Here is a 22,937-nt window from a genome sequence, read left to right as displayed (position 1 = left end):
AGACTGAAACATGCGAGCCTTATCATTCAAGATTGTCACGAAACACGCATTATTCATCACTAGCTGAGCCAAAAACACAATTTGCCGTCTCTGTTTTTCGAAGTGGAGTGTTTGTGTGTGTTCGATGTAACATACTAAGAGAGAAACGAAGCAGAGAATACAACACCTTTGTGAATGACAGGAATAAAAGTAAATTGGCAGGAATAACGTGTCTAATAAACAATTTGTACTGGTTGGCCTTGCGAGTGCTTCACATGTCTAACGGTGGTTTTGACTTCGTATCCCAGGTTACCAGAGTATTATCAACAAGGGCAACAAATTGGTACCAAAAGGACACCCTTTCTCGCATGGGTTTCCAACTGGTGTGTATGAAGTTCACAATGCCAGCCCCTGTCTATGACACGATGTACACCTATCAGTACAATCTTCTCTACATTAAAACAGCGTGCTTTGTAGTCGTGACCAGCGAACAGTCTTTCTTGATGTGATCGTTCAGTTTAATGCAATGGCTGAGTTCACGTTTGATGAGTATGCAGAAGTGCTATTAATTTATGGCGAAGCCCTCCTAATGGAATGTGTACGACTCATCTTCTTTACGCCTAGCGTTTTCCATATCGTCGAGAGCCGTCATATACTATCTTTACCAGACTAGAATGTCGGCTTAGGGAGACAGGTACAGTCCGTAGCAAAACGCCCGCAACATGAGCATGTAAGTTTATTGTGAAACGAGGAAATCTTTTGCTCCAAAATAAGTGTGCAGGGGAGGACGCCGATTTTTCTTCTGGCGGGATTCGTACCACTTAGACGTTATGTTGATTCCCTCGGCTGTTAGACGTAGTTTCACAATAAACTTACATGCTCATGTTACAGGTTTTTTGCTGCGGACTGTACCTTCACAGTCAACAGAATCGACTGTGGTGCTCCGAGGCGTGTAGGAACCCCGCAGAGGAAGTACTTCAACGCGTGGAAGAGAATCCTTCGACGAGCATCCGATGCATGACATATGACTTGAGTGGGAGCAGGACAACTGTTTTACGGGTTTTAAACCACTAACACCTGAATCTGTACCATCTTACGCGAGTTCAAAGTCTTGGTCCAGCCAATTTTGAGACACGTGTAGACTTTTGTCAGTAGGTTCTTCAGTACTGTGAAGAGGACCTGCATTTCTTCACTGACGAGGCGACCTTTTCTAAGGATGGTGTGGTTAACTGTCATAATAGCCACATGTGCTAGCAGAAAATCCTCATTATGGACGAGAGCGCGCACTTCAGGAACAATTCAGTGTATGTATGGGCAGAAGATTAATTGGACCATGTCTTCTCCCAGCACGTCTCATCGGTGCCAACTGCTGAATATTTTTACAGAAGATATTGCCGAGATAATGGAAGTAATTCCCCTTGAAATCCGACAGCACATGTGGGTTCAGCACACGGTGTGCCTCCCCACTTTGCACTGGCTGTCCAAGATTATTTAAAATTTCTCCTGGACAATAGTGGATAGACCGTGGAGGCCACCACGCTCTCCCGACCTGACACCATTGGATCTTTTTTTGCGGGGTTACATGAAGGCATTGGTATATGAGACGATCCCGGTTGAGTCGAAGCAAGATTTCGTGACACGCATTGCAGCTGCGGTTGAGGAAATCCGAGATACGTCACCCGTTTTCGATCGCGTCTATGCGAACATGCATTGCTGTTCATGGGCGTTGCTTCCAGCCGCTCTTGTAATCCCTTCATGCAATGGATTCCGGACTTGAATCAGTTGGATCATCACAGTGCGTACTTTTCGGTTTGAATTTGGTAAGTGGCACTACCGACCTCATGGGCAGTGTTTCCTTTGTGTGTGTTCAGAGTGCCTAGTATTGCAAACATACTTCTACGTTGTGTTGAGACTTTGCCGCACGAACCCTTAATATCCGCCGCAGGTTCTCGCAGTGGTGGTTGCTTGTGCAAAAAGCACGATTGAGTGTTCCCTTCCAACTTCTGTTTTCTTTTCTACTGGAATGCGTCCTGCTCTGTAATATACTATTTTGTTAGGTCATATCTTCAGCATACTTTTGTAGGACTTACGAACACAGGGTGAATAGTCCTTGAGACGTCGCAACTTTCTTTCACGTATCACTCCATTCAATTTTGTGCTATTGCAAACATTCCAACAACGTAGCCCTATGTCATTTCCACGGTAGGGTGCGTCAGTGCACAGACTACTCTGCATATAATTTCGAGACAGGTTGGGCAACACATTAACAGGACGTAGAACATACTACTTTGTGGATTCAGCAACAAAGTGTTACGAAAAAGGCTCCGTACTTGTTTGTGGTACGGTACTATATATAGAGAGTGCAACGTTGCATGCATTGATAACAAATTAATCTAACATTCAATAATACACTAACGTTTCTGTTATGGTTGAAACGTGTCTACTGGTAGTTATGCAACCACTCATAGCAACCCCACAATTCTGATTACTGTCTCTTTGATTCTGTTTCTACTATCGACATGGCACAGGCGAATTTTACTTCAATATTAAATACTCTTTCCTTTCCAGCTCATTTTGACCGATCTTTATTTGCAAACATAAACGGGGATCCACTAAGTCCTTTGGGGAATCCCCTGTGCAATTGTTTGGGGGTTTGATTTTGATACTATTGGAAAGCACGCCTATGCTTTCCCTTCCGCAATTCCACACCGACTGTGTAAAGGTCATTCGTCTTTGTGCTACACCGTGTCAAAGTTCCGTCCCGCCAAATTTCACATGCTCGTAACTCGTAAAAGACACCGCTTTCGAGTTTTTGTCCATATATTTTCTTGTCTGTTTTGATGTCTACTTTCAACTCCCAAACGCTGTTATAGGAGTTACTGGACATCCTGTATATGTATATAGTTCATGTCAAAACATAACATCCTCAATAACAGGGGACATTTCCAGAACTCACCTGAGGCGTTAAAACCCATAATGGAGTGCAGTTCCAAATACCTCGTAGAAACATGTAACATAATTTCGATTAGAACTATACATCATTTATAATTAAGGATCTCGTGACTCAGTGATATTATGTTCCATGTGTGAAAAATAAAGTTCGATTCTGACTTCGAGGTGAGCGAGCATCGCTTTAAGGGATACACTGTTTCCTTTTCGTGACGAATGTTATTTATAATTTCGAATAAAACCTGATTCGACAAGATGGAAAATTCTTATGTGATATTTGAACTGCTTATCTGTTGTTTCTCAAAAAAAAAGTTCAGGAACTTAAATTCAGAACTCTAATATTAGTCCATTGCGATAGGTATTTCAGAATAGTCCGACTTTAGTTTTTAAAATCCTAGAAGTTAACACGATCCATAGTTCATACATTTTTTCGATAAGTTTTTGTTCAAGGCTTCCTGTGTCAAGTCATTAAATGCTAATTTTCGCGTCATAATATGAAAAATAAATGTGCAACAACTCGAGTAAAGTCAGTTGATTGTAGTCTGCACTTTTGATATCTTTATTTGATTGGCACGACGAAGATATTAAAGTTATTACTTTAATTCTTCATCCAAATAATACTTTTTCCCTGAACTTGTAATACAAGCAGCGCTTTAAAAAAATATCTGAGCTAGGCGCCAATATTGAAAACCAGACACCAAATAATATTAATCCAATGTAATACATAGGTCTACATGTTTTGGTTGTAAATCAACTAGGCGCCAGATTCGAATTTGTCGTCACCATGGCGACTTAGTGCCTGAGATTTTTCGAGCCGTGCTTATAAGTATGATCCTAATAGGCTATTTTTCTGATACAATTTTAAATCTACAATTCTGGTGTGTTCTTAATTCATGATGCGACTTGGAATATGTACCATAAAAACGTTCCCTCCATATCCTTACTGGTAAATTTAATAAATGCTTGAACTTTCATCGTTAACTTCAAGGAAAAACTGTATGAATCCAAAACCTGTTTTTGAGTCATTGTTTCAAATTAAATACACATACAGATTATTATCATTATTAGCCTCCAAAAACTGATGTGCTAAGTATTGTATTATAAAGAAAACAGTTTCTATTCTCGTCCAGTTTGATCGCAAGGGAAACTGTTGTATTTTTCTAGTGCCTTCATTAATTTGTATACTTTAATACATTTTGAGTTTTAATGAAAAACGCGTATTTAATATAAGAATCGATGTAATAAAAGATAGATTTTATATATATATATATATATATATATATATATATATATATACAGTGGCGTGCCGTGACTTTTCTCACAGGGGACTAGGTTCGAAGAGAATGTGTGCTGTAGAGCGGAGGTCCTGAGTAGTATTGTTGACACCAAATAACACAATTTATATGTTTCTGTAAACGCTTCTTCTACCAAGCCTCTTTCTTTTAAGAAATGGATAATTTCAGTCACAGTTTTATTTGAAAAATCTAAGAGTCTGTAAACCTATATTAATTCATTCCGCAAATTGTTAAAATTAAAAATAAAAACTCCCGTAAATTGATTTAAGGGTCAAAAGCAAGCAATCAGGAAATTGAGATTTCAAGCACTGAAAATTCTTTAAATCTAACAACTCAAGAAATTGTAACTCACTGAGATCTTGAAATCACAGTATCAATAATGTCATTGGAGATACGCACATATTTAATTTCTTAATCTGTCCAGCCATCTACTTTACGTCTTTTATTAGAAGGTTCCCGTTGTCATCCAATTCTACTTTTCTATAAGTCTTCAAAATCGTTTCTTGCATTTCTAAGTTGAGATACCATCTTTTGTACTTTTTGGATGCAATATTTCACATCCAAGGTTTTACTTTAAAGAATGTTGAATAGTATATCCGTGCGGAGAAATGCAAAATCGAAATCCTTCAATGATAACTCTCACATATTTTCTTTTTTTCTTTTTTTCTTTTTTGTAGTCATGAAAGCTTCGGTGTCGCAATTATCTGAATCTTCTACAATGTTCTCAGAACACCGTAAGAGTTCTATTTGATTTTCATTTACTGCATTCACAATTTTGGAATTGTAATTTCATCTTATAATGGCAACCGTTGGAAATCACATAGTTACTTCTGATTCAGCAAGCGCGTTACAGCGTTTCGATGAATATGAAAAGAAATTTGGAATGCCAGTTATTCTAAAATATATTTTACATTCCTTGATGTGATTGACAGACTGTGGAACAACGAGATTGAGTCTGTGATGATAGCAGTGTATGGTGAGTGCACTCAAACACCTTTTCACAAAAGATTGTAAACCGTTCAAATGTCCAGAAAATGTGGCAGCTCCATCCATAGCCTAGTGCTACAAGCTTTTGCTTACAATTAAAATGAGAGAGAATTTGGAAAGCATGCTCACTTAGAGCAGTCGCAGTGCAATCACTGCTTTTTTTAGTAGTAACATCTGCAAAACAAATAAATCTTTCACGAATTACCGTCTTTCACGTACCGATTGAATGTTGAGAGATCTTTGCAATGTCCGTAGTTTTGTCCAACATTATTGCTGTAAGAAGTGTATTGTTTATTTCTGACTTAATTTTACCCAGAATTACTCACCAACACATTTAATAATATAATTCTGAATTCTGTTTGACGTTCCTTTAAACACTCCCATGCTGTGAAGATGACAAGTCAACATGGGCGCCCGAACGAGAGGGCAGGGTGGGGCCCGGACCTTCCTCTGGCTCACGAAAATGTATACGTAATATAGCAAACCACGTATATTAAATACCAGAAATACCAGATGCAACATAGAAACCATGAAGATGGGCCCCTCCCTAGAAAATTTTCTTCAGGCGCCCCTGCAAGTCCATTTAGTGTCGTACTTAGAAAGTAACTGAATTACTTCAATATAATTTCCCTAATTGACAGAATCTTCCTGTTTGTTATAGCTCTTGTTTAGCCATAAAACAAGAGGAATAAATCAATCGGTTCATTAGTTCTCGGTTTGAATCAACTTCTGCATTGCTTGCTCAATTAAAAATCAATTCTGGTTTCCTGAAAGTTTTCAATTTAGTTATTGTGGACAGGTGTGAATAACATTTTTCTTGGCGGAACTTGGGTTTATGTCACAAAAGCCATCATTATTCCACATGTCCTTTCCTATGTGGAACAGAATACAAGGCCAGCAATACAGTTTTTCTTGCCTTACATGCAGTTAGCTATTTTGAAGAAGCAAAATAATCCGTATTGATATTATGTATATAATCTTTCATTTTTGTCTAAATGAAAATGGTTGGAGTTGTTCTACCACTGGTTATTATTTGTTGCATTTCTTGAAAATTAAGGAATCCAATGGTCCAGAATACAAGACTGAAACAGCCGATCCCCACCCCTACTGTCCCCCATACCAATTGAAGTAATATCACTGCTTGCGCCTTCGCTTTGCTGCAAGGGACTCGGTTTCTCAAACGAGTCCCCTTCCATACTTTATTCTTCGAGTCATTTTCAAAATATATTGATAATCTAAAAGTTCACACTTCACTAGATTTCTTAAAGTGTCAAGATTAATACTGTAAATTTAATAGCGTTAAAACTATTAACTGTAAAAAGAAAACGAGCATTAAATTCGCTTACGGCAGAACGCCCGTGCTTAGAGCTTAGACAACATAATATGAGGGACTAGCTGACTGGACCCTGTTCCCTTCCCCGAGAAAAGCCGATTAAAACCCGAGCGTTTCCGATCTCCACTTCGCTATCGCACCCAGCACACGGGCGCTGACTATAGTTGTGTCAGTTCAATTGAAATAGTGTTATTTTCCAAAAATAGAGAAATGTTTTCGTTTTCTTTGGTATATATTTATCACAAATACTTTAATTAAAATTCCAGGGGACTAGCCTAGTCCCCTAGTCCCCTTAACGGCACGCCGCTGTATATATATATATATATATATATATATATATATATATATATATATAATATGTACGTACGTACGTACGTACGAGGGCACTTTGATGAATTCTTGAATAGACTCACATCTTCTGTTGTGTAAACTTCGCATTATTGTCTCGATTAGCAGACAATAGCTTGAAGGTACAGATAAATGTTGCAGTACAAGTACAATGCACGTATATTCGTTTCCTAACACGTAGACTGCCACGTGACGCATCAGTGGGGTACGGCAGTTTCACGTTTCAGCCCACTGAAGAATTGTGCTTAAACGAACTGTCTGAGAAGATGGATGCCAATACTGCTGATACTTGATCAAAATACCTAAATACAACATACCTTGTCTTTTAGGAAGATGGCAATTGACTTAATGTGTCAGCCCATAACAACCGATGAAATAGTGCACTTCATGCATGAAACAGCAGTCTGAACTAGTGCTGTTGAATTTTTGTGACATTTGCGGTTTTCGGTTTTTGAGAAAACCGGTTTTCTGAAAACCGAAAACCGCAAATGCGGTTTTCAAAACCGAAACCGCAAATGCGGTTTTCAAAACCGAAACCGCAAAAGCGGTTTTCAAACCCGAAACCGCAAATGCGGTTTTCAAAACCGAAACCGCAAATGCGGTTTTCAAAACCGAAACCGCAAAAGCGGTTTTCAAAACCGAAACCGCAAATGCGGTTTTCAAAACCGAAACCAATGTTTTTAATTACACTTTTTAACAATTGTGAAAGCATCTATCGATCGAGACAATTGTATTGATTTATGTCTGTATTTCAACTTTTTTTTATTTGCTCCCGTTTCCTCCCACTTTCTTACGGTTTAGAACTCCGTAAGTACTGATGTGAACTTGTGTGTTACAAATACTGACCTGGGATCATTTGCACTTTTTTTTTTAGTTACTTCTTTGATGACACTTCCAAGGTACTTTTCGGTTGCAGGGAAGCAAACTGGACCCCACCTGATTTTTATATATTTTGTAAAGTAGAGCACAAGGAACACGAATCTTAAGGAATATTGACATTCCGACTTCCCGAACTCGAGATACTAGAACTTATACAGTAGTTTTACATAGTATGTATAAAATTAACGAAGAAAGTTCTGTCGCTTTTTGACCTATCACCTTAGAACATCGATATGTCACCTAAGACCAGGGGTGTAGCCAGCAGGTTTCTGTAGGAGGGGCCCGTCGTTTTTGAAGGGGGGCAGCTACAATCTTTAAAAAAAATGTGTTACAGCTAGTGTTTTTGAAGCCTGAAAAAAATTGGAAAATTTTGGTTTCCTTCCGGAAAACTAAAAACACTGTTTTAGCTTATTAATAATAATAATAATAATAATAGTAATTTCATAAATTATATTACAGATAGTTTGTATTATGTTTAACCAAGAACTACTGCCCCCGACCAAACATTATACCTTTGTGCATAACTATTTCAATACACAGAACCGATCTATATAGGTAAACAAGAAAGTTCTATCGCTTTCTCACTCACCACCTCCGGACATTCATATGTCACCTAACACGTATCTGGAAGATCAAAAATAGATCGACAACCTTCTGCAAACGTTCTGGAAGGCCATTTATTCCATCGCGGTAGAGGTTGGTGTTCCGTGAAGTGAAGAAGTTATCAAGTGCATTTTGTACCTCTACTTGGGATTTGAGCTGGCATCCTTTAAAGTGATTGTCCAAGGAAGGGAACAGATGATAATCGGACGGTGCAATGTCCAGGGAGTATGGCGGATGCAATAGTGTTTCCTATCCAAGGCGTAAAATGGTGTCCCGGATCATCCTAGCCACGAGGGGCTTAGCGTTGTCCTGTAACATAAAGACCCCTTTGGGAGTTTTGAGTTTCTCTTGAACATGGCTCAAATGCTGACAGTACACAGTTGGATTGATGCGATGACCAGCTGGTAGCAGTTCCCGATGCACGATGCCACGAGCAGTTCATCAACACACAGGAGGACTTCCTTCTGGTGTAGTACTGGTTTCGGCTGTCTTGGAACCGTTCATGGGATGCTAACCAATTATGACGGCGCCGTGGAACTTCGTACAGGACCATTTCTCATCACATGACAACACCTTGTCCAGAAATGGCTCCTTCCTCAGACAAGACAGCAAAGAAACACAGGTGTCTGCTTGCGTTGCCTTTTGACCCGGAATCAAGTTATATGGGACCCATCGACCCAACTTCTAGTGTTTCCTCAGTTGAAGGTGCTGCTGAATGGTTTCGCCACTCACACTGAATTGTCCCCATGCCGTAAGCGTCGGTGGACCACAAATGGGCAATTAGCGACATCACGCCAAACATTGGCGACGCCGCAGCGACGATCCCCGGTGGCCCCTCTACCGTTTTGAAAATTATGCCACCAGCGGCAGAGATGTGACAAAACGCCAATGAACCACAAAATTACTCCCCCAAAATGTTAAATCGGCTACATGTGTGATTTAGTTACATTAAGGTGAGTCTAAAAAACACTTTTAAAAAGTACCAAAAAATTACCCCGAAGGGGACTCAAACCACCAACCTTATGATTACTAGGCAAGTGTTCTTCCTACTTCGCTACGATGGCGATGAAGGAAACGTTGCTTGTAAAGGGATAAATCGTTAAGATCTTTTTAATTTGGTCAATCACAATGCTCCTTTAACCGTGTATATTCGACGATAACTGTTTGGAAGTAGATAAAATGTGTTCGCCATGTAATTTTGTAACAAAATGACGCGTGTCTATTTACTTTATTTCATAGTTCTCGCATACTCACTTTCTAATGATCGACGACAGTTGTCATCTAAATTCATACAATTATCGCACTTATCTCAAGATTTTTCACGTCATGATGTTGAGGCAGAGGTTATTCTTGACCCTCTGAGCTCACTTTAGGAACAATTCGTCAGCAAAAAATAATATATAATAATAACCGCATGCACATGACTGGCGACAGTTCGTGTTGGTCCCTTCACGATTCTCCGCGAAGAATCTGAGAAGTGCGGACCAAGACGAAGTTCTCGCTGGTCGCTGCTACGCGGTGGTACTTCAACACCCCGACGCGAGATATATGTTTCGACTCGACGAAACCCGGCCGCCAGTTAGGGCCAACTATCGCAGACCTACGCAAAAAGCGACAGAACTTTCTTGGTTACTTTTATACATAAGACTGATTTTCTTTGAAATTGCACTTATTTTAAGATTTTCTGAAAAAACGTTTATTTATTATTCGTGACTAAAAAGACATAATTATTTTATTAACAGCTATATCTCACTTCCTGTTTTACACGAAATAGCATTTTAAAAAGCGAATGAAATCCAAACTGAAAAACTGAATAAAAACGTTGCTTTTCACCAAATTTTCCATCTGATAAAAAGTTTTCTTGAAACACTAATTACAGCATATAAATAATATAATGTACTTACGATTTAGTATAGTACCATTGTTTTATGATAGAATTTATAGTGGGGGGCGCAGTGGCTCAGTGGTAGAGCGTTCACCTCCGGTGCTTGGGGTCCCTGGTTCGATCCCAGCTTGCGCCGTGTGGACTTTGTGGTGGACAAACAACCGTGCTCATGGGTTTTCTCGGGGTTCCGTTTCCTCCCACTTTCTTCATTCCACCATTTCATTCATTTCTCATAATCACCGTCTCCTTTGGCCTAACCGGCATAGGCGTGGGACGTTAAACTCAAAGATTTCATTTCATTTCATAGAATTTATAGTACCTTGTCAAAACGTTTGTCTTCAAACTGTCAAATACAAATCGCCGTAAATTGTGTAATCTACTGTCACAAAAAGTATACCATACTATTTTCGGATCGCTATAAAGAAGAAATACCATACTATTTTGTGATCGGTATGGTAAAATACTATTTTTCCCTACTATTTTACCGTAAATTATTAATTATATGTAAACATTGTTATTTTTAAATGACTGAAGCGAAGTAATCTCACGATGATGTTTTAACATCTGGTCATTAGGGGGGCCAGGAAATCATTTGGGGGGCCTGGCCCCGTGGCTACACCCCTGCCTAAGACGTACCTGGAAGATCAAAAATAGTACCCATCAGTATCAACGGACCTTCTGAAAACGTTCGGGATGGGCATGGATTCCTTCGCGGTAGAACTTGGTTTGCCGTGAAGGAAAGAAGGTATCAAGTGCATTTTGCACCTTTACTACGGAGTTGGACTTTAGTTCTCTAATGTGAGTGTCCAAGAAATGGTTCAGGGATAATTGGATGGTGCATTGTCCAGGGAGTATGGCGGTTGCAATAGTGTTTCCCATTTAAGGCGTAGGATGGTGTCCCGGGTCACTCTAATCATGTGGGGCTTAGCGTTGTCCCGTAACGGTAGAACCCCTTAGCGATTGAGAAGTGCTGGCTCCAGGGTTTTGAGTTTTTCTTGAACACGGCTCAACTGCTGACAGTAGACAGTTGCATTAATGTTCTGCTCTGACCAGCCGGTAGCAGTTCCCGATTTTTCTCCAATCCCAAAAAGCGGGTGGTTTTTCGTGATAGCGAGGGACGAATATAGAACCTGACAATCGGGTGGTACCTGCAAAAATCGGGTAATATGACAACACTAAGCTAAATAGAAAATAAGGTATATCCCTATTTAAGATCACTACACCTGCAACCCATGAAATCCAATTTGAAATCTCATCCACTTAGACTGAGATCTTTTATATTATCATTACTCTTTCAATTTGTTTCTAAATAGTACTGCCACTCTTTCTTTTGTTAACAAAAAAACACCACCTCCCTTTCTTTAAAAAAAGAAAAGAAAAAAATTTAGATCGCAATACACAATTTTATTGTTGATTTGTTGCCACTCCGATAAATGTGAATGTTGTGGTTTTGCATGTGTTGACTGGTTTCTTATCGCAAGTCCCAGACACCTGCAATAGTTCATACGTGAAGGGAACACCGATCATATTTTATTCTATATCTTTTTACTTCCCAATAACGATAGCCGTGCCTCTTTGTGAGAAACTGCAACTTATTTTTTTTATTCTGCCAATTGTAAAAGAATACTAAACAAGAATTTCCCTACACGTTAAGACATTTTAAGAAAAATATCTTCTTTCACCTCTGCAAATTTTGAGCATTTTTCCCCTACGTCGGGGGAAATTTCCCTCCATCTGGCAACTGTGAGCCGAAGATGGGAAAGATTCTTTGCTGTTTCCTCGTCGTTACTTGATAATAGTGCTCTCGAATTTTTGAGACTTCTGCAGTTTTCGGTTTTTGAGAAAATCGGTTTTCAAAACCGAAACCGCAGATACGGTTTTCAAAACCGAAACCGCAAATGCTGTTTTCAAAACCGACATTTCGGTTTTATGAAATTTCACTTTTTTCAAAAACCGGTTTTCGGTTTTTTCAAAAACCGATTTCGACAGCACTAGTCTGAACATCCTGATATAACATCCTGATTCTGCACCTATGAAAAAGGATATGTGTGTGTAAAGTCTACCGGAAAGATCACGACTTCAATTACTTCTGACTAATTCTCTTTTTGATAAAACCAGTACCAGTGAATACTATGCAAAGCTTTTGAACTAGCTGTAGGAAAAATAGGAGAAAAAGACCAGGTTTATCAAAGAAGAAAGTTGTCTTCCATCACACCAATTCTCACCCCCATGAGTGTCGGTGCAATGGCCAAAATCAGTGAGTTGTGATATGGGAATCCATATTATTCACTGGTTTGGCTCAATCAAATTTTCATTTCCTCCTGAGACTGAAAAGTATACCTAGATTGATTTCGATTTTCTTCAGATGAAGAGCTTAAATGTTAGTGAAGAAGTATTTTACAAGACTGCGGGAATCTGATTTATATATTAAGATTTTTTTCTTTTGTTTTTGTTTGTTTGTTTGTTTGTTCGTTTCAGAATGTTCATTCTGCTACGTTCGGATTTGCTATCAGTGAGAGGAGACATGATGCTCTGTTAACCATTGTTATGTATCACCTTCCAAATATAACTTTGCTTTTAATCTGCAGATGTATATATATATATATTATCAATGCTATTGTTAGTTTGTGTGTTAGATTGCTTGCGGTCACAATTGTATTTCAACTTTTCAACATTATTTTATGAGCATTTCGTTCAGTTATCCATTGCACAATTTAGTAATACATATATATCAATATGTTCGTGATATTGCGAGAAATCAAACGGTATATTAACAAAGGAATATCATTTTCTATTGTATGCAAGTGAATGGTGTACAGTAGAACCATAATCACTCATTTCTTGTATACGTAGATCGCATACCGTATTCTCGAATTCACTCCAGCTTTCTCAGTTTTCAGTTTACTATATACTTTGTTCACCACAGTGACAAAATACGTATCACCTTATTTCTGGTGGAGACACGGTGGCTCAGTGATGTATGGGGCTTACCTCTGGTGTATGGGTCCCTGGTTCGATCCCCGGGCTAAAGTTTGTTGGGATAACAGAGTCCGTGGGTTTTCATGGAGTCTTTCTTTCCACATTCTCATTCCACCAGTTCTTCCATCATCATTCGCTTGCCTTACTAATCCATCTCCCTTAGTCTAAAGGACATAATCGTGGGACCCTAAATTAAAAGATATCATTTCATATATTTCTTTTTTTTCCCCTTCTGATCTACTGGCTGTTCTTCATTGTTGGGTAAATGGGCTAGAGTGTATTTTGGTAGAACACCCGAACAAATGTCTAATGGGCACCGATATTGCATCTAATATGATAAATTTTATTTCATTATCCTTGTATGGATAAAAAGAAAAATAAAGAAAATAATTACTTGTAAAATGTAAGAAACATTTATTTAAACTAACTTTACTCACCTCTATTTTTCTTATAGTAGCTAGATATTTTTCATATAATAGTAGTTTCAACACTTCGAAAAACAACGCTATTTTCCTTTATGAGCAGATCAAGGTTCTAATCAAATAATAGAAAAATCTCCTATATTTTGTACTGAGTCAACTTCATGCAGAATTACGTATCAAGGTAAATATTAATGAAGTAGGATTATAATAGGTGTGTAGTGGCGTAGAAAAAAATTCCACCTTAAATATAACGAAGAGTTTAAAACATAAATACAGTTTGTTTCGTGGTCACACACAACAAACCCAAGCATAGTTGACTTTTTCTTTAAATAGAAATGTTCGTTACTTCGCGTAAATTTGACCAGGATCTATATACACAAAAAAGTGAAGTTCTTTAAGGATTTGCTATAAAATAATTAAATAGTTCGTGAGTAGAAAATACCATAGGTGTTCCCATAATAGTACTGTGTATTTATGCTGTAGCTTATTCATTATATATGAGGTGGGCATGTTCTACGATACTGTAAAAGATAGTACACTTAATAATCATACTTCATTAATATTTATTTTGGTGCATAATTCTACATGAAGTAAATTCAGTACTAAGTGTATAATACTTTCTTTTTCTAGCACGTATTTAATTAGAACCTTGGTCTGCTGGTAAAGGAAAACAGTGTTGGTGTTGCTTTTCGAAATGTTCAGAAGATACTTAGCATTCAGTTACTATAAGGAACTTTGAAGTTAATTTGAAAGGATTACTATCACAGTATTGTTCATGCGCACACAATCTGAGTATGTAGCTTCATTCCAGAACCAAACGAGCCTTGCGTTTCTATTTTTCGAGTCATTTGATATTCCAGTGTAAAGACATTTAAAGCTTCAGTATTATGTTCGTATAGTTCCGGTTATTTTTGGATTGTACGTAAGACAATATACAAATGCAATAAATACCGTAGAATTAGTTGCAGTGTCACTCATGTAACAAAGATATTTTGCCACTCGAGTGTTGAATCATAGCCCGTGAGAAATATTCAGATACATTTAGAGTTGTATTACTAACATCCGTTACGTATTTCGAAAAAGTAGTTTAATATAATAAAGTGATTTAAGGTATCTAACTATTAACATCAGTATTATGATTAATTCTTTATACATGTTTAGGTACATTCTTGACTTCCGTAGGCAGGTAGTAATAGTGGTACGTGGAATAGCAAATCCTACGTTTATAAATTCTAAGTGAAAGCGTAGTGGGATGAAAGTTGAATTTGATCCCTTTCAACTTAGTTGAATGAAAAGAAAATCTTTGTCGAATATAAAATATTGATATGAAACATCTGAAATGATTAAATAAAGTATTCAAAAAATATTAAAAACATTTGAAACTGTGATAATTTTACTATTGAATACATTTTAGTGCAGTAAGATTAGTTTTCATGTTACAGATTTGTTCGTATTTTATTTTATTTAGAACTTGATATATCCATATAATATATAAAATTACGTTGTAATTTAGAATTATCCGTAGTGACCATAAAGGGTAAATTTAATAAACGAATTTTTGCAGTTTTCTATAATTTTAACATGCCAGCTCAAATTTCTATTCGTTTCTTTTGTTTGTTTGTTTATTTTCTGAGTATAATAGTTGTATGTGTATATTTTTCAGCATTATTAATGGTTTTGCATTACCACTCAAATCAGAACATAAGCAATTCTTAATAAAGGTTCTTATACCCCTACATAAAGTAAAGTGTTTGTCGCTTTACCACGCACAGCTGGCCTATTGCGTGGTACAGTTTCTTGAAAAGGATATAACATTGACAGAACCAGTTGTAAAAGGGCTACTTAAGTATTGGCCTAAAACGTGCAGTCAAAAGGAGGTAAGTAAACCTATGTTGTATATTTTTGGATGTCAGTGAATGTGAAAGCATGTCATATGTTTGAGTATGAAGTAGAATTTAATATATATTTGAATGTGAAGAAGAATTTAATATATGGTTTTTCAATGAAATGTTATTAAACATAAACGAAAATAAATAATTTCTGTACGATTACCTATTTTATAAAATGTGTAGACCGCATCATTTACATGTATACAAATAAATGATCCTTCACTAATATTTGAGAAACGAGTGGATCTGTTATATTATAACTTTCCGTAATTTAATCAGAAACAAATCAAATTTAAGTCGAAGATGCTATACACGTAGTAGTAATGTCATTCACATATAGCCCGTAGCAATAATCACATAAAATCCACATATGACTTTTCAAGATGGTCAAGCACTTAGTTGTGCCCTAATTATCCAACTCTCATCATCACCTTCTAACTTTTCTACGTACATTCCGAAAGCAAATCATGTACAATAATAATAATAATAATAATAAAATGGGTCCATGTACAAAATAAAGTTAGTGTTTTTTCAGGTTGTATTGACAGCTTTCATAATAATGATGATCTTAACAACTCCAGTCATGTACTTATTACCAATGCCTATAACTTGAAATATTTTATTATTGCAAATGGATACAAAACTGTGTACATGAAGTATTTCTGTGATAGACAAAACTAAGGAATATCCTGAACAGTTTGTGCTTCTAAGACTTCGTTTAAAATTTATAACCTCCAAAATATTTTTCTCTACAGGTTCTTAAGAAATCAAATGTCAGAAATTAAGATATTTACCATCTTTGATCCAGCAGGAGAATTAGGGAATAATAACTATAGAATTCATATATACAGATAGATAGTTGAGTGGTCTTACGGTAGGCACAATTTGTTAATGCCAGTTTGTTCATCACTGATAAAAGGATTAATATACTTACTATAAAATAGCAAGGACAATACCAGACAACATAAAGAACATCAGCTGTCAGGTATTGTGGAGAAAACATGAGAAGAAAGGAAAAGGGTGTAAGAAGATCAGAGAAGTAGCTGTAGTTTCCATTAAGTGGACAACGCATTGGGATCTAGAATTGTTTAATAACCAGGTTGAAAGTAGAGCGTTTAATGGAGAAAGTTGAATTTAATGGAACGGGTTAATCTAAAGTCACGGCCACCGATAAACGTCCCTTATCCATACCCTTCGTTATTAAAAAAAAAAAAACATCCGCAAGCATAACCACAAGTGACCACAACAGTTTTCGGTACATACTGAGAGACAAGATTGTCACATTTTTTCTTGAATATGTGTGAACACCATATATTCTTTCTTCTAGAGGAAGACATTGAGAAACCCGTATAGAAACAGAAACTTTTTGTACGCGTGAATTTTGTAATAAAAAATGTTAAATGATCCATTGCCTACAACATGATTCAAATAGGACAAATATGTCAAAACTCAACACGAATCATTTGAGTTTTTTTAAGAGACATACTTATTTACACTATTATAAAAAGATTAAAGTGTCTTACTCATCAATACCTAACGCAGACTATTATAGATAGAAACATGAATTTGTACAGAATATTCCTTTGTCAAAAAGCAAGGGCTAAGAAAAGATTTTTTAAAAAAATATATGTCCTATAGGAAAGTGAAAGAGGGTTCAAATAGTTTTCTACTAAGAATAGTATATATCACAAACCGTTGAAGTTAGGAAGATAAAACTAGTTAGGAAGATAAAACTCTTCATTAAAATTAACCGAAAACACATTTCAACGATTTCGAAAATTTCGCTCCTGTAGGAGAAAGGGGGGCGGGAAGGCTGTACTAATATTCAAATTTCCGAATATTTGTTCAGAAAATGCCGAACGTGAGGATTCGCTTAAGAAGGCGTGAAATTCAGTACGTACACTTTTCATTAAATATTACAGACCGCGAGTTTCAGATTTGTTTAAAAACTTCCGTTCCTGAGAAAAGGAAATATGGTCAATTTCTAATTATATTATAATTTTGCAGGGTGTTTATCGGTCAGGAAAGTCAAGAAATCAGAAAACGGTCATGAAAGTCAAATTTAGCTTTATGGTCACGATTTTTTTTCCCTGTACGAATATAAGTACAGACTGAAAAATTTTATTATATAAAACGTCAAAATTCACCGCCAAAAATGTCTATTGTCGGCTTTAGACGCTACCAAATCGTAAGCAAAGCACGCTTCTATCGCATGCATGAAAATTCGTCCTACTTCACATTCAGATTCGCTCTTGAGACTGTCCTTCAGCTGGCATCATTGAGCAGTGGCAATGCAAATCGCATCGCATCGTCGAAGCCACCTACGCATCTAACCAGTTTATTCAACTATGAGACGATACCAACCTTTTATCACTCCAAGAAACAGCCTTTGTAAGTAAAGATAAGATAAAGATATGTGCTGAAGAATATAGGTTCTGTTATTAGTTTTCGAATGTTACGAAATTTTATGGTTTGGTAAAGAAAAAGTTACGAAATTTCATTTTGGAATTGTAGTAGACATCCTGGTTTGGTTTTATTCAAGAAATATCCTCAGATAATCAAAAACAAACATTAGTGCAAAATGTCAGCAAGATGATAAATTTGATTAGCACTCAGTTGAGCAAGCTGTCAGTACCGAAACTTAAAATAATGTTTAAAGCAGGCTGTTATGAGAATGATATATATAAATACTTTGTATTAAAATCAGTATAATTCAATCGAGTGCAGATGTCTTACGTGAAAACGTATCCTTAAGTTAGTGATGTGGGCTGGTCTGTGGTTTTCAACATTGAAGCCAATGTACTGGTGATATTAAATAAGTGTTGTTTAGACTTATTGTATATTATTCCGATATGTGGTCTTCTTTCATTAATGTAAGGCCACTGGATTGGGACGCACAAAAACGATTTAACTCAGTCTTGACTAGTGTTGCCACGATAAGAGAAGTCAGCGTAAGTTTGAAGAAGTCTCGTCTCGCCTCGATTGTCAAAGTATTCTTTTCCCTCTCATCTTGAAAAACTTCGTGTTGTTGTGTAATTTTATATTCTTGACTTTTGAAAGTAATTTTGGTAAATTTTTACACTTAGTAATAAGACATTTAAATGCTTTATGGGGATAAGTGTTGAATAATTAGCATTAAAAAAAGATACATATCGCCCGAATTTCTTAACTAATGTTCATATCGAAACCAGGCCCGTAGCTAGGAGTAGCCAGGGGTTGAGCCCCCTTCGATCACCTTCAGCACTCCTGAAACTTTCATGCATTGCTTCCTCAGCTTTGCCGCACTTCCAAGTACACAATCCTTCTTTTTGTAACTTGGACTTTTCTGGCCAGAAGGACCAGGCCATCTGGTACCGCCGAAATACTTACCCGCTGCCGAAGGAAATTCTAATTTCCAATCAGCAAGAAAATACATAGACATCAGCAACTTAGAATCACTTCGAACAAAATGTCGATTGAAAGTAGAGAACTAAACTTACCAATTGACAACTGTTGACAACATTGATGGTCATAAACCATAAATTGAAGCGTTCTATAAGGAACGAAGTGTATTGAGAAAGCTTTCTCAGCAGTTTTTCACTTTCTTCTTTTCATTTCTTTAATTTTCAAAACAATACAAAAAGAAAAAAAGTTCTAACTTTCTTTATGTGGGTTGCTGCTCATTCGTGGATGCATATCCCATACTATCTCTCTTTTTCTTTTCTTTTATACATACATATATAAGTTCAAAAAATTCGTGCTTAAATTTATGAGTATGTGATTCATTTTACTATGGCTTGCAAAAGCTGGAAAGATAAAATTCAGGATAAAAATAAAAATAACCATACTACCTGCCTTAACTTGTAAACTATAGCACCAAAAGTAAGTTTCTTGCAGGTATTGAGAATAAATATTTATCCTGTTCGATGCAATGTTCCTCCTTTTCACGCATTTTTTTAAATGTCATCTGGAAGAAAATAGAATCCGTTTAAAAAATGAGATTCTTTGTTAGCTTATTTTTCCGTATAGGTCTTTTATGGGCAATAAATAAACATGTCACGTTATCGAAAACTTTCGAATACCAACATAAGTGGTGGTTAGGTTGAAATAAAATAAAAAAAAAAAAAAAAAAAATCAGTTCTTATCTTTGCTGTCCTCATATGACAATCTGGAATGGAAACCTTCAAACGGAGAGAAACAAAATCATTCAGTTTAGAAATCTGGCAGCATTGACTTCGTCGCAACCTCCAGTGAAGTTTGCGGTTGATAACCCACAGGGAGTTGGGGTTGAGGAAAGTCTTTCCTCTTCCAGGAAAGATGGTCGTTTATCCATGGTCCCAACTTTACAAGACTAGGGCTTAAGAGAACCGAACCTTCCTGGATGTAGGCTTTTTTTTTTCTGACATTTCCTGGTTTTTGAATTACATTGTGAATTTAAGCATTGCAATACTAATAACCAATTTTGATAATTAATGTATTTGTAAAAAATGAATGATGAATGAATGGTTGAAAACACTTGAATTTAGTCGTTACACTGGGACAGTACCGTTTCATGGTTTATACGTTTATACATTACGTTTTCGACAGTGATACTTTAACTCACTCACACATTCATACCACGGTACCTGACTATGCCAGATCCCTTAGCTGTAAATATCCTTGTCTGTATAGTATAGGCTTACCAGTCATATGAGTGATAGTAATGTGTATATATTTCTGTCACATTTATTTGCTATTCCCTGAAATTTAGAAGTGATTAGAGGCTAAACCGTTACTGGATCTTTGTTATAGTAAATTGACACTAACTAACTAAAATGTCCATTCTTCCCAGGGGAAGAATAGGTTTATGGAAAATATTGGAACTTCCTTTCCCCCTCAAGATACACATTTCAATGAATGTGTAATTATAAAAACCCATAAGATATTCCATTTTTGGCATGAACTTTGAACTCTTTTACTTCCTTACGATACTCTCGTTAATCAATGTCATGATAAAAACCTTAAAGTAGGAACTAACTATACTCAGGTTTTTTTTCCAACCAGAATGTCAATTTTCGTGATGCAGTCACAAACAATAGGCAACGTCTACTTTAACGCGAAGAAAAAAATATAGAATTTGCACTTTAAAGTACCTAAAACCGGAAATTTCAGAAAATTTTGGGTCAAGGCTTCATTTATGTATAATGAGGTACTGTATTTTTCGCATTAATGAACCCCATTCTCCTTTACGATCCACCCTTTATTCGAAGCGTTAATTGAGATCTAGCTCGAGGTAGATTCTAAGTATGTTCAGACTTCATATCAAAGTTTTCAGCCATTTTTCGTGATGCTATTACAAACAACAGACAACATCGCTTTAAATGCGAAGGGATTAAAATAATAAAAACCGACTCTTTCCTTTTAATACGAGAATTTTAAAAACTCTGGACACGTGTCCGCTTATTTTTAATGAGTTGATATGCAGTTTCATCTCCCTAATTTCAGGAATTTACAATGGCACTCTATTCTCGACAAAACATTTGAATCCCCTTTACCTCCCTAATATATATATTTCAAAGTTACATTTTTATTCGTTGTTCTCGTAAAAAAAAAGTTTTCTGTCCAAATTTCACGTTTCTAAATATATTAGTAAGCCTGAATTTTCAGTGAGTAACGTTTCCTCTTCCATATAATCGTACATATTGCCTCCCTTCCCTTCTAGAATCAGAATTTTCGAAAACAATGAAATGTGTGTTCCTTATTGTTAATTAAAAGTTTGTATAACAAATTTCACTCTTCCAACTTAAGTGAACCTTACGTTAAGTGTTCCCTGAATAAATAATTGAATTGAAATTGTCCCTCGTACCCTCTTTAGGAGTCGAATTTTTGCAGATGCTGAAATGAGTATTTTATTATTTGTAATGATTTTTATTTACCGATTTTCATACATGCAACTTAAGCAGATCATTACAATCAGCACTCTTTTAACAAATAAAAGGAAATTGTATACTAAAGTAATAACCACCTTTTTTTCCCTCAGAAGAATTTTCAAAATACTAGAACACGTATGCCATTATTTGTATTTAAGAGTTTGTATACCGAATTTCACATCTCCAGCTTAAGCAAATCCCCAAACCGTGTTAGAAACCTAAAACCACAATTTTTGGAAGTTAATAATCCGAAGTGTAATTATGGGTCACAATGGTTCAGCGAGAGGTCTTTGATCTATTTTTGGATTTATGTGAAAATTGCTCCATGCATTATGTTTAGATCAATCGCAATCCTTCAGGAATCACAAATAGATAACCTTTCCTGAAACCTATGAGCTCTGAGACTGATAAGTTGGGAGTGTGGCATCCCTCTCAGCACCGAGGCTACATGAGACGTGGATCTACAGTTTAAAGTGGGATACCGAACCAAATGAGCTCCCACCAGGAATCAAACACAGGTTTTTCGCACCGAGCTTGAATACTGAAAGCATATGTTGGTTTTTCCCACTTCATCGTTGTAACAGTTACTTGTAATTTCATTATTAACTGGCCACTGTCTTCTTTTACCTACGTGTCATAACCATAAGATGTTATATTTCTTTTCAATCTCACATGAGTATTCTTGAATAGAATATGAAGTTCAAGGATAGTATTCTTTCCACTCGGTAAGAATAGTTTGTCCTCTTCTTTATGTTCTCTCACACAGACAAATTATTCATTAATCAAGTGAAGACAGATAAGACAGGCGTAGCAAAGATCGTCTGAGGCAACTTTGCATTCCCTCTCGTCCTATAGCGTTTAGTGGTGACTCACTGAATAACTGGTTGTTAGCTAATACACCTAAAAAATCCACACTTTTCTTTCTTTTTTCTTTTTTTTCAAAAAAGAAAACAAATAATTATATTTGTATATGTGGACAGTGACTTGTTTCTTTATGAACTGCACCGACAATAATGAAATATAGTTCAATATATCAATCAATATAATTTTTTTACTCTAATCTATAATAATCTATCTAATCTACCTAATTTTTACTCTAATCACATTCATTCATTCAGTGGGGTATTTCGTCTGTAGTTTAATTGGTGTCTGCAGAAATGCCTAAAATTATAAGCTCTTTTACAATTGTCAGAATTTTAACTTGCAAAAACGAGACACACGAATTGGGAGGGTATGTCAACCTGTGATTCCCAGGGTTTATTGGGCGGCATTAATGCTTTCCAGTCACAAAATACACAAGTAACATTCAAAAATTCCATGCACTTAAGAGCATGTCAAAGTTCCAAGCATCGCCTAAATTGAAATTAATCTCTTTAGTTTAACATCTCTCGCTTATGCTCTTTAAGTTAGATAAGACAGATGATTAATGGAAGTGAATGATGTAAAATTAACTTTTTGTGCTATCCCGAGAATCAAGCCCAGGACTACATGCAATAAACTC

General features: G+C 36.4%; 1 protein-coding gene across 4 annotated transcripts in view; it reads left to right on the top strand.

Annotated features, from left to right (window-relative positions):
- Nucleotides 1–22,937, top strand: part of wdb (serine/threonine-protein phosphatase regulatory subunit widerborst) — a 426,118-nt gene that overhangs the window by 309,828 nt on the left and 93,353 nt on the right. For all 4 annotated transcript variants that reach the window (XM_081731142.1, XM_081731143.1, XM_081731140.1 and 1 more), the window contains one exon: nucleotides 15,323–15,536. In XM_081731142.1, coding sequence (XP_081587268.1) covers nucleotides 15,323–15,536 — 214 coding nt within the window. The remainder of the gene's footprint in view (nucleotides 1–15,322; nucleotides 15,537–22,937) is intronic.

Source organism: Thermobia domestica, chromosome 11 (assembly GCF_964235325.1).
Source record: "Thermobia domestica chromosome 11, izTheDome1.hap1.1, whole genome shotgun sequence".
In the NCBI taxonomy this organism is placed as follows: domain Eukaryota; kingdom Metazoa; phylum Arthropoda; class Insecta; order Zygentoma; family Lepismatidae; genus Thermobia; species Thermobia domestica.
The sequence above is the reverse complement of the archived record's forward strand: the minus strand, read 5'-3'. Positions and strand labels throughout refer to the sequence as shown.